The sequence below is a fragment of the Eschrichtius robustus genome, chromosome 13, assembly GCF_028021215.1.
Source record: "Eschrichtius robustus isolate mEscRob2 chromosome 13, mEscRob2.pri, whole genome shotgun sequence".
NCBI lineage: Eukaryota > Metazoa > Chordata > Mammalia > Artiodactyla > Eschrichtiidae > Eschrichtius > Eschrichtius robustus.
Genome location: NC_090836.1, coordinates 104,021,117 through 104,037,652, shown reverse-complemented (window position 1 = coordinate 104,037,652; position 16,536 = coordinate 104,021,117). Strand labels below are relative to the sequence as shown.

At 60.7% G+C, this 16,536-nt stretch overlaps 1 protein-coding gene across 2 annotated transcripts in view; it reads right to left on the bottom strand.

Annotated features, from left to right (window-relative positions):
* Positions 1-3,956: 3,956 nt before the first annotated feature.
* Positions 3,957-16,536, bottom strand: part of TBC1D22A (TBC1 domain family member 22A) — a 315,289-nt gene continuing 302,709 nt past the window's right edge. The window contains exon 12 of one of the 2 annotated variants that reach the window (XM_068561086.1): positions 3,957-5,856. In XM_068561086.1, the coding sequence (XP_068417187.1) occupies positions 5,447-5,856 (410 nt within the window). In that variant the 3' untranslated portion in view covers positions 3,957-5,446. The remainder of the gene's footprint in view (positions 5,857-16,536) is intronic. The other variant, XM_068561089.1, reaches the window with a different exon arrangement.

The following is a 16,536-nucleotide window of genomic DNA, read 5'->3' as shown; positions in this document are numbered from 1 at the left end:
CTTGGACCATGTTAGTATTTCCTACTTACCCTATTTTTTCTTTGCTTCTCCCCAACTCCTTTCCTATCTTTTCTTGACTCGATCAGTTTTGTTCATTCGCTTTCTTTTTCCTCTCCTGGAAGTTATACTCTCTATTTCTATTCTTCTAAAAGTTATCCTTCCATTTTAAAATAATTTCTTAAACTTGTATTTTCTGAGACGTTCTCGAGTAAACCAGGTGAGTGGGTGCCACCAAGGATGGGAGGGCAGTGGTCATTTTGCCGACTCGCCCATTCGGCAATAACGACCGAAGAATCCCACTACTAGAAACCTACGATGGATAAGCGTTGAGAAAAGCAGAGATGTGTCACAGCATCGTTTGCGACAGGAAAAAAAAAATGGAAGCAACTTGACGTACAGGAAGGGAATAAACAAATTATGTTAATCCATGCAACAGAATATTATGCAGTCGTTAAAATCATGTTTTTGAAGAATCTTAATTATATGAGAAAATGTTTATGATATTCGCACAACACGACATCTTAAGCAGGTCTCTGTTTTGGCTGTGGCAGGACGGAAACAGGTGCCACCCCACAGCAGGAGTTGTGAGAGAGGCCGTGTGAACTCTCAGCAGGAGTGGGGACCGGGCTGGTGCAGGTAACATGAGCCCCCTGAGAATGGCTAAGGCTGACCACGCCAAGAGCTGGCAGTGAGGACGTGGAGAAACAAGGACCCTCATAACCCACCGGTGGAAACGTAAACTGGAAAACCAGTTTGGCAAACAGTTTGGCATCATCTGCTAAAGTGGAAGATACCCACCCCACGTGGCCGTGGAATTCCACCTCTAGATGCACGCCCAACAGAACCGGCACGTGTCCCCCCGACGGACGTGCACACAGATGTTCAGAGCAGCAGTATTTACAACAGCTCCGAAATGGAAGCAACTCCAGTGTCCACCACCCACAGCGGAATGGGTAAATTGTGGTCCACTCAGAGGAGAGAAAACGACAGCAATAGATAAAATGAACCACAGCCGCCCAACCACGGGGATACCTTCACTAACAGAAAAGTTGTTTGCAAGAGTCTGTCCGTGTGATTCCTTCAGATAACGCAGTTTAGGAACAAACAAAACCACACAATGGTGTCAGAAGTCAGGGTGGCATCCTGCTTGGGGAGGGGGCACCCGGGGACACCGTGGGTACGGGCCATGTGCTACTTCTTGATGGTGACAGTGGCTCCTGGTGTCGGCCTTGTGACAACTCACTGTTCCTAGGTTTGTGCTGTGTGGCCTGCTGTTATTAGCATATATCACGGTTTTAAAGTAAAAACAACAAAAATCATTGCCAAATCTTTCGGAAAAAATAGGAAGACTGAACGAGTGGACTGGTTTTCTATTGCTGTTAATAACTTACCGCAAACTTAGCCAGGGTCACTCAGCTGGTCAGACGTTTTGTGACTTCTGTTTCACTTTTTTTTTTTTTTTTAATATCTTTAATGAGATTCTTGTCTGCTTACATTCTTTTTATGTATGTATGTATGTATGTATGTATGTATGGCTGTGTTGGGTCTTCGTTTCTGTGTGAGGGCTTTCTCTAGTTGTGGCGAGCGGGGGCCGCTCTTCATCGCGTTGCGCGGGCCTCTCACTCTCGCGGCCTCTCCTTGCGGAGCACAGGCTCCAGACGCGCAGGCTCAGTAATTGTGGCTCACGGGCCGAGTTGCTCCGTGGCATGTGGGATCCTCCCGGACCAGGGCTCGAACCCACGTCCCCTGCATTGGCAGGCAGATTCTCAACCACTGCGCCACCAGGGAAGCCCCTGTTTCACTTTTTTAAACTATGAATGATGTGACCATCTTGTCAGGCACTTGTATCTCTTCCTTCTGTGAATTGCCTATTTTCTGTGCTGTGCCCATTTTTATTTCCAAGAATTATTATTTCCAGTTATTTTCAAGCACTCGGTAGATATTAAGGAATTTCAACCTGTCTCACCTAGGTTGCAGGTATGTTTGCTGGGCCTGTTATCATTTATCTTTGTTTATTGAGGTTTTTGAGCTCTGCTGGTCATTGCAGCATTTCTCCGTGGTGCATACTATAGATGTTTATCATCAGTCTTTTCCTGTATTGTTTTTGCCACTGGCATGGTGCTCAGAGAGCCTTTCACCGTTCCCGGGGATAAAAATATCTATCTATTTCTATTTTGAGTATTTGGGGGGATTTATTTAATATTTAAATCCATTCATCTGGAATTTACCTGGGTATATAGTTTTTTTAGCCTCGGTTTGTCATTGGAACGGGCTCAAGGGTTAGATGCTTCATGCATGGTCACATGGTCACAGAGTGGCTGCGAGCACTCCCTCGGCCATCCTTGTTAAGATCCTCTCCATGCCGGGGACTGGGTGGGGTGAGGCTACAGGACTAGTGAGACAAGGCCTTGCAGCTGAGAGGGGCAGACCCCATGGGGCTAGGGTAGCACTGGAGGGAAGGGGATGAGAGGGGACGAGAGGGGAGAGGGCCAGCTGGGTCGGGCAGGACCGGGGAGGCTCAGGGAGGGCCCAGCTGCCCAACACTCTCAGCAGACTCCACCGAACACCAGCCCTGAGAGCTGACCCACCGGGCTGCAGGCCCAGCGGACACCTCCAGCTCAGGGTGGACGGGCCCGCAGCCCCAGGCTCGGTGCAGCTTAGCCGGGACCCGCCTTCCTGCAGAGACGCCTCCACGTGTCCAGGGGAACCGGGCTGCTCAAACACAGGGGGCATGCTCCCATTTCAGATTCGCAGTTGACGCGGCAAGAAAGCCCTTCCCGCCCGCCCCCTGTGAGTCCCTCCAAAAGCACAAATCGCTCAGACCTCTCCGGCCTCCACGCCCAGAGCCCCACCCTCCCTGGCACCAGACCTCCCCAGGGCCCGGCCTCCCGCTCTTCCCTCTCAGCCGTGGGGCCCACAGGCAGGGCCCCTCCTGGTGCCGGGCAGGGCGAGACGCACAGGGGCAGGGGCTCGTCTCGGACCCCTGGGCTTTGGGCCACCCCTGGGGGCTCGAGGACGCCAAAGTGGGCCTGAGGAGCAAACCGCTAGGCCAGGAACACCAACCAACAACGACAGCAAATGACAGCCGCCACCAACTGCTGAGCTGAGACCTGGAGCCTGGCATCTCCCGCCTCCTGACTGTGGCGAGGGGCGTGGGCAGCGTGTCTCCACCCTGCGGCCTCGAGCCGGCACCGGGGGTCTGCAAGGGTCCGCCCAGCTCGACGCAGGCTCGTGCGGGGAGGAGAGGTAAACAGACCCCCGCCCCCCAGGGGGCTCCAGCCCACCCATGGGGACGGAACCTCATCCCAAGACGGCAGAGAGCAAAGTGCTGCCCCGTGGGGCCCCCAGCGGGGGTGAAGGGCGGACATGGGGTGCCCAGAGGAGGATAGAGCGCCACGAAAGCAGCCCTGAGAAACCGGGGCTCACGGGGCCTTGCTTCACCAATCACTGGGAGGATGGGGGCTGGTTGAGGAGGGGGCTGGACACCCCGGGCCAGGGGGCAGGGCGGATGGGCGTGTCCTGGGTCCTAGGAGTGGGGAGAAGTGGGCCCCAGACCCGGGTGCCTGCCCCAAGTAGACGTCTGACAGACCGCGGCCAGATGGGGAGGCCCCTCCTGTCCCGGGCCGGCCTGGATCCTGACCCCCAGCCGGTGCAGCCTGGGCTTGGGGTTCAGCTCGAGTCTGAGTCTGGCCCGCCTGCACCTTCAGCTCCCTACGAGGCCCTGATGGGCTTCAGCAAGACTGTGGGTGCTGCACCCCACGCCAGGCCTGGCACGCTGCAGACGGCCTGTATGGAAAGGCCCAGAACTCGGACTGTCCAGCGGCTGCTGTAGGGCTGGGCCAGTGCCCCTGGCTCTCAGCTCTCACCCGGCCTCAGACCAGACAGCCAAGTGTGACCCAGCACCAGGCCAGGGCACCCTGTTCCTTCAGGAGAGCCCCTGAATCAAAGACCAAGGCTGGATTTTCATTGCATCTTTATTCCGTGTTTCACACATTGTATTCCAGACAGAACAGCCTCTAATCACTTCAGACTGATTGGCTCAGGCTCCAAGGACCCCGCCAACACCCCCTGCATTCAGTTCCAGGTTCATATACACATGGAAACACGCTCAGAGCCTCACTGAACTTCGTAGATGCTTCCTATTTGAAAAAACAGTTGCCTCCAGGGGACATCTTCTGTGTCCCCAACATTTGGGCTGCACAGACTACCCGAGCCGCGGTGGGCAGTGCCCGGGGTCTAAGCAGGACGGGCCTTCGTGGAACTGGACGCCCGGCAGGAAAGCAGCAGCGGGCCGGGGGCCTTGCGCGGGGAGGAACCCCTGATGCCAGGGTTGGGGGCAGGGACCGGCCAGTCGGGGTGCTCTCCATCTGCTCTGTGGCAAGCAGGGCCCTCTGCTGATTTGGGGACTTCTGACATTTGCACAGTATTTTGTGCTGATTTCCACGCACACGTAACGAGCCGAAAATAAGGAACGCACACACCACACACGTGCATCTGTGTCTGATCCTCGGCTGCACAGCCTCCGGGCAGCCGCCTGGCACCTGAGCTGTGCAGAGACGGGTGGTGGCGGGGCTGCCCCGGGAGGGCTGGCAGGTGGTGGGAAGAGATGCCTGCGCGTGGATGAAAGCCTGGGGCAGAGGTCAGGAGCCTGTCTCCTGTGTGGCTGTGGCTCTGGCCTAGAGCTCCACGGGGGTGTCCACGTCACCACGGGCGACATGCCCGTGACAGGTGCTCTCTGGCCGGGGCGGGCAATGTGGGGGAAGCAGGACGGGCCCCAGCAGAGCCCAGGGCAGGGCGAGTCTGCCACCTTCTGCAGCTGGGCTCACGGCCCCAGTGACCAACACACAGCAGCAGCGATCAGGTCCACAACACACCCGGAGACGCAGCGAGCAGAGGGGCCCGGGCCACTCGGCCCCCGCGGTGTGGGTGCAGGTGCAGGAGCGTCCGGACCCACCTATCCAGGTGGCCCAGGCGAGCGAGGCTGTGGCTGGAGCCTGAGCGTCCGCCCGACGCCCCGCACCACCCGGCGGAAGGGCTCCCGCCCGCGCAGGCTCCTTGACAGACCAGCCGGGGCGGTTCTCTGTTTCCAGAGGTCACGGATGGAAAATAAGGCCATTTCTCGAGGCCGCGCTCTGCTCCCAGCTGCCGCAGCCGGAGCCTCCCCAGGCTCGCCGTCTGCCTCCCAGCCACGTTTAAGCCAAGGGAGCAAGTACGCGGCAACGTTAACGTGACCAAGTTACAGAAATCCGGCTGGCTGTCAGAGGCCTGGGAGAGCACAGAGACTTCATAGGTTAGTGCAACGTTTCACTTATGACTTTGTCTACGTTTTATTCTCTTTCGCGCAACAGAATAGAACGTTTACATTTCCAAGTAGGTAAGGAGATGGCTGCCACCTCCCTCTGCCCCCGGCACCCGGACAGCAGGCCACTCGGAGACGGTCTGCCTCTCAGGCCGCCCCGGCTGGGGGCTCCACGAGGTGGGCGTTTGGCAAGGATGCTCCAAGGTCGGGAGAGGGGGACGCCCGGCCCCTCTCTGGCCCTGCGTGGCCGGGACCCTCCCTGGCTCTCTTTGGTATCTCAGAAAACAGAGGCCGCCAGCCCTCGCCAGGCCCTGGACCACGTCCCGGCCAGCCGCTCCAGCAAGGCCTCTCCTTGGCCGTGGCCTTCAGCCGGCCGGCAGTGGGGTGTGCTGCCCGGGGCGGGGGAGGCCACGGCGGTGGGCCCGGGCTCATTTCTTGTAGTGATTGGGGGCGTCCGCGAAGACAAACTTGAGGCGGTAGGCCTCGGCCAGCAGCAGGCTGACGTCTTCGTCGCCCCAGTGGGCTGTGGGCAGGTTCTGGAGGAAGAGCAGCAGCTCCTGGGGGGAGAGAGACAGCCTGGGTCAGACGGGGCAGCCAGCTGTGTCGGGGAGGGGGCCCCCGCGGGAGGAGCCCTGAGGAAACGCACAGGCCCACGGCGGGGTGAGCCGGGGGGGGGGGGCGCCCAGCCCCCGAGAATCGTGTCCCCTCCCAGCTTGAGCCCGAGGGCCCCACGCCCTGCAGCCAGGAGGAAGCCCCCCGGGAGGCTCCCAGGCCTGCTGGGACGCGGAGGGCAGCGCCAGCAGCGGGACACAGCCGGGCCGCACGCACGCCCCCGGCCTCCCGGCATTCTGGGGCCCAGGGCCATCCGGGCGGGGATGCCCAGAGCCCAGCGGCGGGGGGCCCTCGGGGCTCAGACCCAGAAGCCAGGCCTGGGCTCAGGTGCTGGCTGTGCTGCCTCCCGGCTGGTGGGCCAGCCGCTGACCACCTCGGGGCCCCAGGTTCCCCATCGAGACGAGGGCCCCAGCTCCCATCGGGGCCACCAGTGCCTGGCGCTCGGCGATGCGGGGGCCTGTACCAGGCCTGCTGTCCTCACGACGCCCCTCCCAGCGCACGGCCCTCTCCCCACTCCCCAGTGGAGAGCCACGCGTCGGGACTCTCCGCCAGTGCGGCTTCCCTGTTGCTGCTTTTCCGTCCTCGGTCCCATTTCCTTTCGCATTTTGGACACTTTCTGGGGGCCTTTAAATTGAATTCATGGAGCAAACTTCACTGGCAGAATGTCCCCGGGGACGTATCAACATCAATCGGCTGTCTTTCTCCATTAGATGCAACTTACACGGATGCCAGTCCAATTCTGAGCAGGTCATAAATAAATACCTTTGGTTTTATTTTTAATCCACTTCGCTTCATATTATCATGACCTCGCTACTTGCAAGGTGAGAAGCAATACCCTCCCATTGTGGTAACTCAGCAACTCTACTGCACACTCAATTTCAGAATCTAATTTAGTCCCCCAGGTTCAGTGGACGGAGAGAGAATAGAAATGCCCGGTGGTCCGCAGCCTGCAATGTTAAAGAAGGAAAAAATCTGTCCGGGTGACCTTTACGAGAGGCAGGGGACGCAGCCGAACACGCCCTTAAATGCAGATTTCTTTTTTAAAAAGGCCTGTCTTATTTACGAGCTAGGCAGTGACACCTCCGACCTGGGAGCCACGGCACATCTATTAGCCACATCATTCGGGAAAAGGGCCATCGGTCACGATGCTGTCACTGGGTCACACCCCAGGGGACCCGCCATCCCCTGCGATGGTGGCAGGGAGGGCCCGGTCCAGCAGCCCGCGAGGGCAATTCCGTTTTTAATCTTAACTTCTCTGTAAACAGTGCTGCGACCACGTCTGCAGAATAAAAGTTAAAGGAAGGTTTGCTCACAACACTGAGGTTGTGAGGAATCAAAGACAAGTCGCGTCCCCGTGGTTCTTTTCTTCCCACATCCACGAGATGCCACCACGGCAACAAAGCCACGGCCCGGGGCATCCCGCCCCCTCCATCGGCCTGTGTCATCGTGCCCTCCCACGCTGGTACGTGCTGTCCACGGTGGCCGGGAGGGACCGTAGCGATGGTGCCGTCCCCACCGCGCAGCCTGGAGGCCTGCTGTTCTCAGCCCCCAGCAAGGTCACGGTCACCCCGGAGTCTGGAGGCCCGCAGCACCCGGCCCCGCAGAGGGCAGAGGCCCCGAATCCCGGGTTGCCCGGGGTCTCGGTATGACGAGCGGTTTGACTGTCCTCTGGACACTCTGGATGTCACCTCGCGAGCATGTGGATCGTGGCTGGTGGTCCCTTTTACCAGGAAGTCCGCTGCGGAGGCCCCGCCCGCACCACCCCGGCCACAGGTAGCCCTGCAGGCGTCGTCGTGCGGGTGACGGCAGTGGGGGAGAGCGGGGGGCAGGGTGAAGGGCGGGGCCCTGGGCTGGGCTGTTGCCGGGGACATCTTTTCCACAGGGTCTTTCCCGCTCTGACTTTTGCCTCTGGGTAGGTTCCAAGAGGTGAGCCTTCCAACGTTAAACAGCAAATAATGTTTATGGCTTTGGGGACTTCTTGCCAAAACAGTTTCATTTTTCCAGAGAGAGGAATTACGTTACCATCTGCGAAGTATGATTATCTCTATCTCTTTTGTCCCTCCCAGGAAGGACGAAATGGTGACACAGTGGCGTCCAGGAAGGTGGGCAGGCGGTCCCCTCTCAGGGCCCCAGGTTCTCTGTCTGGTTGGCCCCCTGCAGAGGCTCCCGTGAGCCCAGCAGTAAGGCCACAGCCAGACACAGAGGAGGCGGGTCCAAGCCCAGCACACCCCCACCACGACCCCACAGAACCCTGGAGGCACATCCTTGGTGTCCTCACCTACGTCATGGGGTGATCGTCTCCTCTGTGACATCAACAGCTCCACGTGTGTTCCCATGTCCCCGACATGAAGCACACAGCACGCGGTGCCGACCTGTGAACAGTCGCTAGGGCACAGTCGGCTAAAGGCACACACACTTGTAAAGGAAGCTGAACGCGGGGCTCAAATCCAGCCCTGCACCACTCAGCCGTGCCGGTCTCCTGGCTCTCTGTGCCTCGGTTTCCTCATCTGTAAATGGGGACAATAACGCGCCTCCCTCTCTGGGTTGTTAATTTGTGCAAAGTGCTCCCAACAGCGCCAGAATATAAAAAGCACAGGATAAGTGTCACCTGCTGCTTCTATTATTCAATTAGTCTTAAATCACTGTTCGCGGTGGTGGTGATCGTCACGGCAGCAGTAGTGGCGTTTGTGCCGAATAAATTCCTATCCGTGGGAAACGCCGGGGAGTTTGGCAAACAAGCTCAAGACGAAACAGCATCCTCCCTTGACAGCTCAGAGGAGGCAGCGCCGGCATCTTGAGGAAGGAAACATGCCGCACGTGTCGACCTACGGGCTGTGGCTAGGACCCCGACCAGGGAGCCGCGTGGGACCCTTTTGAGGGGACTTCAAGGAGCGCCTGTGGACTGGATCGTCCAGTTCTGACGTCTGATACAAAAGGCACTGCGTGTCATCAAAACGGCCCCAAATAGTCGATTACGGGAGGAGCAGCTCTGGGTGCAAGGCAGACAGGTCCCCTCACTCCACCTGCCTCTGCGTCAGGGCACACGCGCCATCACACGGCCGGCTCTGCCCTCGGGGGCCAGATGAAGGGTTACGAGGCAAACAACGCTCAGCCCTGCGCAGGGGTCCAACCAGGCGTGACTGGCGGGCGGCTCTCGACGCGGCCCCCCGTCTGTCCCCCCACTATGGGGGTCTCGGTGGAGATGTGGGTAGATGACACTCCAGATCTCAGATACTTGGTCTGAACAAAAGTCTGCAAAATGTTTCTTAACTTTAATATCGATCACATGTTGAAAGATAATGTTATATATAGATGTACTGGGTTAAATAAAATATTAATCTCGCTGGTTTTCCCCTTTCTGCGAGGCTCCCAGAAGCCCTCCCTCGTGGCGGGCGTTCCTCTCCAGCGGACAGCGCTGCTCTTATTACACCCAACACAGCCCCCCTGCTCCGGGGCAGCGGCCGCGACGGTGCCGACCACGCCCCCTTCTGCGGACCCTCGGGCACAGGACTCACGCCAAGGCTCCCAGGTCAAGGCCGGCTCCGCGCACGTGGCAGAGCACACCGAGGCCAGGAGTTTACAGCCTGGCCACGCGCAGAGACCAGTGAATTAATCATGACGGGGCTGAAGGCCCAGTTGCGAACTCTGATTATTTTCTCCCCTTAACTGAGAAGAAGAAACACTAACCCCTGCGCTGACATGGGCAGGTGACAGGCCTAATTGGTTTAATTCACTTCTCCACCACGTTCCGACAGTCAATTTGTGCAGCTCGGCCAGCAAACCTGCCGCTGGGGAGCCCCGACCGGCCGCGGAAGGGTGGCCGTGGGGACACGCAGGCTGGGGTGGGCAAGGCTGGGGCCTCGGGCGTTTCTCCCACATCCTCAGCCTTCCAGGCGAGGAGACCGAGGCGGGGGAGGCAGGAAGCCTGGCCCAGGGCCTGGGTGGCTCGGCGCCTGTGCAGCAGGCGGGTCTGTCCCCGCAAGGCTGGGCGACGTCAGAGCACAGGCGGCTGGGAACTCTGGAAGCCAAGGCTGCGTCTGCCGGGCGGGGGCAGTGACAGGAGTGACCTCCAGGCTGGGAGGGTCCGAGGGGCAGTGACTCAGCCATGCTCAGTGCAGGAGTGGCCCTGTGGTCCATCATCTCCATGTCACCATCATCCCACTGACACCCAGCGGGCCCTGGGGGCGTCACCGCCTCAGAGGTGCCAGTCAGCTCCTGCCAGGGGTGTGCTGAGGACCTGAGGACCCAGCGCACACAAGCTCAGCAGGACGCCCGGCACACGGGAGCTGCCACCATGGCCGCCACCACCCTCGTTGTGGTCGTGGTCGTGGCCTCGGCTACCAGGACCTCAGACGATGAGAGTGGTGGTCACACAAAGCGGCCGCAGCTGGAATCTGCACAGCACCTTGCGCCCGGGCCTGCCCTCTGTGGGCGGATGTGCTGGTCTGGGCCCACGTGGCCAGCCTCCCACCTCCCTGCCCACCTGGGCGAGTCTCCAGGGACCACGCGCTCCAAAGGTCAAAGGTCACGGTCCAGGCCCAAACCCAGCGCCCGGCAGCCGGTGCAAGGCCAGGTCATTTGTATTTCTGCCTGTGCAGGGGCTACTGGGGCTTGAATCCACATTCAACATAAAATACCTGTTCTTGGTCAGTACATGTGTAAAAGGGAAGAAAAAAAGGAGCCGAGATTAAATTACCCTGAAGCGGGTTTGCGGCGACTGGCAGCAGCGCTGACAGCAGCGGGTTGCCGGGCAATTCTGATGGTTCGGGGGCTCCTGGCCGGGCCTCCCTGGGCACCCCCGGGGGTGGGGGACGGGGCGGGCACGGCGCCATGAGCCGGGAAGCTGGCGTGCGTCTGGCACATGGTCCTGGAGTCATGCGTGACCGTACAGCCCGCGGCTCTCTCCTTTCTGCGCCTCCACCCACTCCCTCCGCTCCCTCGGCCAGGACCATCCCGTCGGCGTGGGGAGACGGGACCCTGCCCTGGGCCACACGACGGGGTCTGCAGGAGCAGGCCGGGCTCTGTCCCCTGCGTGGCGACGGCTGCTACAGGCAAGGACAAACATGAACCTCGGGGGTCACCACTCAGAGAAGGTCCCAGGGCCGCCCCTCGAGTCAGTGGTCAACCATGAACTGCCCTGGGCCCAGAGTTCACTTTGTGCCAAGCACCAGGCTACACGCTGACCTTCTGACCAATCCCGAGGCTCCCCCCTCCCCCCCCCCGTGTCTATGACCAATCCCAGGGCTCCCTCCCTTCCCCCCCCCCCCCCCCCGTGTCTAAAACCAATCCCGGGGCTCCCACCCCTCCTCCCCGTTATCTACGACCAATCCCGGGGCTCCCACCCCTCCTCTCCATGTCTACGACCAATCCCAGGGCTCCCACCCCTCCTCCCCGCATCTACGACCAATCCCGGGGCTCCCACCCTTCCTCTCCGTGTCTACGACCAATCCCAGGGCTCCCACCCCTCCTCCCCGTGTCTACGACCAATCCCGGGGCTCCCACACACCCCACCTGGGAAAGAGGAATCTGGGACCCCAGGAATCTTAGTGACTGCTCAGTCCACGCCTGGCGCTGGGAGGGCTGCTTCCCCCAGGGCTACCCTCCTGAGCCCTGAACCTGACCTCTGCAAGACCCTCCCTCTCTGAGAGGCCACGTGCTCAGAGGGGGCTGCCCCCCTCAAATGTGACCCCCTGCTCTCCCCCCAACACTTAAAGGACGCCTCCTTGGGACCCGGCTGCCCTGGGCTGGAGGTCAGACAGCCGAGGCTCTGACCTGGTCCCTCCTCCTAGAGCTGAGAGCTGACCAGAGGATAAGGCCTCGGGAAGCCCCCCGGGTGGGCAGGAGGAAGCTGGGCGCGAGCAGGGCTATGATGCTACAAAGGCCCTGTCCCGCTCCACTGGCACAACCCCCCCCCTGCACCAGCCACGGCCCCAGGAGGGGCCCAGAGGCCCTGGTATGAAAATTACCTATGAAAAGTTCACCCTTATTTCCCTTATTTTTAACCTATCACACTCGATGCCCTTTAGCCAGGAGATCAAAGAATACAGAACTCAACCTGACGCTCAGCAGACGTGAAGGCGGCCCTGCAAAGGTCAGTCCGCCCGGCTCGCTGCTCCTCCCAGGCAGATGCTCGCTCGGGGGCCCGACTCGCCACGTCCAATCCTGCGTCCCCACCAGATTCGGACCCCGGCGTCCAGGAAGACAGAGCCCCTGCTGTCTCGGGGGGCGGGGAGAGGGGGGGAGGCTCAGGCCCTAACGCCTTCCGGGAGGGGCTGGGCAGCTGGAGGCCATCAGGGCTGTGCTGGGCCCCCTGGGGCTGCTTCCTGCCTCCCTCCCTCTCCCCGCCCTCCCAGATGGTCCTGTGACAGCTGATTCCTTTGACAATCCAGTTATTAGTTTGAAAATCTTGTCAAGTTCTGGACCAAACCAGGGCTAAAAATAGAAGGACAGTGACAGCTGGCTGGGATGGACAGCCAGCTGCCAGGCTGACCCACTGGCTGGTGACAGCCCTCCATAAGGTAGGATATGGAAGGTGACACCGCAGAGAGCGATCTTCTGAGGACTCTGGGAGGTGCGCTTTCCTTGCAATTAATTTCATATTTCTTTGTCAAAAAAGGGATTCTAAAGAGAAAACACCTTTGGGTACTGAAAACACAAGCTTGACATGAGCGCCCCAATCGAGCGAGCTCTGCGCTTCATGCGCACGGCTGAGAGGCGTTTGATCAGCACACAGAGGATATTTAAAATCCTGGCACGGCAGTTAGAGCCGGGTCCATCCCGCAGGGACCTCTCCGCTTCGCGGGCTGGAGGACCGGGCGGCTGGTCGCAGACGGGGTGCGATGGAGAGATGGAGATGCTGTCCATAGAGGCCCCTCGAGAACGCCCGGTCGGGAAGGACGCCCACTTAGGGGGGAGAGGCCCCAGGCCCATGTTTACCTACACGCAGCAGAGACGCCCCTTCCAAACGGGCAGAGGGAAGGCGCCGTGCAGAAGGCTTGGGAGCCTGGAGGTGGCGCCAGCTGTTACCCGCCCCCCCCCCCCCCCGAGAAACCAGAGGAGGGGGTCATGGGAGGGAGGCGGTGGGTGGACTGCTGCGGGCTGCCGTCTGAACCCGCCCCCCAGCCCTGGGGGTGCTGCCTGCACAGGCTAGCGGCAGCTCCCACAGCCTCCCACGTCCCCGGGGACTACCCTGCCGGGCTCTGGGGCAGGGACGGCGTCGGCCCGGCGGTGCCAGCCCACGTGGCTCCCCACATGTGGCCCTCTCCCCATGTCCAGTGTCCCCCCAGTGCCGGTCCTCCCTACTGACCCCCCCTTCCTGAAACCCCCTTGCCCCACCTTGCCTGCAGATCACCGCCCATGCCCCTGGCCACCCTGCCAGTTTCCTTGGTGAACCCTCCCCCTGCCAGGCCTCTCAGGGTGGGCGGCCGCCCTCCCTGGAGCCAGGGTCACCCGCACCCGTGTCCCCACCCCCAGCTGTCCCTGAACCCCGTCCTTGCATGTCCTGTGGCTGCCTGCACCCCTCTGCACTTGTAAGCCGCTCGCCATCACACGACCACGTAAGGGCTCCCAAACTAAACATGTCCCCTCCCTCCCCCTCCCTCCACAGACGGGGGCACACAGCCCGCACACATGGTGCCCTCGCCACGGCAGTAAGACCCCTGCTCCCAGGACTGAGCCCTCCCTCCTGGGTCCAGCCCACCCCGGCTCCCCGGGCCCTCCCACCCTGCCTCGCTCGCACCCCAGCCCAGCCCACCACCACCCTTTGGTGGATGACCGCGGGGCCCCCTGGTTTCCCAGCCCACCCCCCAATCCATCACCAGCACGGCCGCAACACCGGCTTCGTCTTGAAAAGGAAAACCGTCCCCCAGCGACTCTGCTCTCCGCAAGCCACCGAACAGCTGGCGCTGGTGCTGGCCCTAGAGCCCAGACCCGCAGGCTAGGGTCCCTGCGGCTTGGCTCTGGTCGGCTCCAAGCCCACCCAGGCCCCTCTCCCCTTGAGAGGCACCAACATTCAGCTCCTCCTCCAAGGGTGTCCCCTGGCGTGCCCCACGACCGTCAGGTCCCGCGTGCACCCCGAGAGCCCATCCCCGGCCACCCAACCTGAGCGCCGAGATGTGCTGCAGGCCGGCCCAGGGCCCCTGGCGGGGCGGGGTGGGGGGCATCTTCCTTCCCGAGAAAGGCCCTAAAGGAGACATTTATCTCCAGGGTCTACAGACGGTGACTCCCGCACTCCTCAGAGGAAGGTAACAGAGCCCCGGGTTCTGGAGCAGGGCGCCCTCCACAGCGCCCGGCACGCAGTCACAACTGGCAGATGCCCGAGGAGACAGGAAACGGCCACCCGGCCAGCCGGGGCTTATGGTGGGACAGGGGACAACAGGGTCCCATGAGGTGGGCTGCCTCAGGGCCAGCCTGATGGGGAAGCTCGGGGCCCCGACCACTCTTCAGCCTGCCCCGAAACAGCCAGGGGGCCCAGAAGGAGCCCCGGGGCCGGCCAGTGGAGACACTGCTCTTCCCTTTTGCAAGTGGCTGCGCTCAGAGAGACAGACCACTGGGAAAGCCACCACATGGTGGCCTTACGGCTCCCACGAGCTCAGGGTCCTCCTATACCCCAGGGAGGTGGGGGCCTTCCAGGAAGCCCACTGGAGACCACCAAGACCTCCAGGCACACCCCCTCGGTGACCTCCCCCAGTCCCCAGGAAGGCTCTCAGCCCAGATGACAGCTGAGACACGAGCCCTTCGCCCACCGGGGAGAGAGGCCACCAGCAGGGCCATGGCTGGACCCACGGAACCAGCATGTTCCACGACCGTTATCCACACTCGCAGAGGCTGCACCCGGACCGCCGATAGTATCGACTTGCAGCAGAGCTGGTTTCACAGACTCACCAGCAAAATGATATTTTCTTTGTCATACACATTGTAAAGCTGATTAAATTTCCCGAGCTGTCCAAGTATGTTCTCACGTTGATTTTCCCGCTGCCCGGGAGGCCAGGAGGGAAAACGCGCAGCGTGGCTCAGCCCGCAAGGCCCGCTTTCATGCCAGCGCGTGCTGGGGCCACCCTGTGAGATGTGGGGAGAGCGCCCAGGACCACGGGGGCGTGAGAGCACCGCGCGTGCACACAATCGCCTCTGAGGGTGGCAAGCGGACTCAAAGCCACCCGGGCCCTCCTGGTGGGCTCCTGGGAGGGGCCTGGAGGCACGAAAGGGGCATTTTACATGGATAACAGCCCTTTACCAGACACGTTTTGCAAGTATTTCCCCCCACTCTGTGCTCTGTCTTCTCACGCCCTTGACACTGTCCTTCGCAGAGCAGAAGATTTCATCTGAGTAAGTCCGGCTTACCAGGATCACGTCTTTGGTGTTGTAACTAAAAAGGCATCACCGTGTCCACGGCCACCCAGGTTGTCTCCTAGGTCGACTTCCAGCAGTTTCGTAAGTTCTGTGTCTTACATGTGGGTCTGTGATCCACGCTGGGTTCATCTAGCGAAGGTGGCAGGTCTGTGTCTGGACTCAGCTTTCCGCACGGGGACGGCCAGCTGTTCCAGCACCCCATGCTGAGCGGCCACCTCTGCTCCGTCGTGTTGCCTTTGCCCCCTCGTCAAAGGCCCGCTGACTACGTTTACGGGGCCTATTTCCGGGCTCTCTGTTACGTTCCAGTGATCTGCGTGTCTCTTCTTTCGCCACACACCCTGCGACCACACCCTCCCTCACCTGGCCTTTGAACACGCTTCGCTGAAACCCTTTGGGGAGTTTGGGTTTTTGTAGTCTTTTTGAGCAGGAGCCACCCGTTTTCGCTGTATGGCCCTGTAATAAACCTTTCTTCACTCCACACAGCGACGTCTCGGTTTGTCTGGCCTCACTGCGCGTCGGGCGCACGAACCTGCGTTGGGTAACATCTTGATGTCTGCAGCCTCACGGTCCACCTGGGTGCTGGGCAGCGGCACCCTCCATCTTTGCTCTTCGCCAATATTGTCTGGACCATCTGGGTCTTTTGCCTCCTTCCTATAAGCTTTAGAATCAGTTTGCCAACAATCCAATAACTTGCTGAGACGTTTATAGACTTTTGAAACTTTGAACAAGTGAATTCACAGCGACCTGGGGCAGGTGAGGGCCTCCCTGCTAGGTGTCCCCCGGCTCAGGCCCTGTGTGAAGGGCCCAGCAGTCACCTGGTGGCGTCAGTGACGACACTGGCCCCTCGTCAGAGGGACCACACCTCCCCAGCCCGCCCGAGCCGCCCTTCGGCAGGGGGCGTGAGTGGAGGCTCTGGGGCCAGGCCACCCGTGCCAACTGCCGGCGCTGCCCTCGCTAGGGGGTGAGCTGGGTGCCTCACCCGCCCCAGCTGTAAATAGGATGACGACAGCACTGACCTCGTGGTGCTGCTGGGAGAACAAAGCAAATGCACAGAGCCCACGGCTGGTGTGCGCCTACAACGTCCGCGCCCCTTCCCCCGCAGTTCCCTTACAACCCCCCGTCTACACAGCGGGGCTTCGGCTGCACCAAACGCTCTGTCCCCCTGACTCCAAGGCCCAGGATCTCAGCCACTGGAGTCGTGTCTGGGCACCTGCACGCGTCCCCCTGCAGTGACCTGGTTGACAGCGACACCCGTGCGCTCCAGAGTCCGCGGGAGC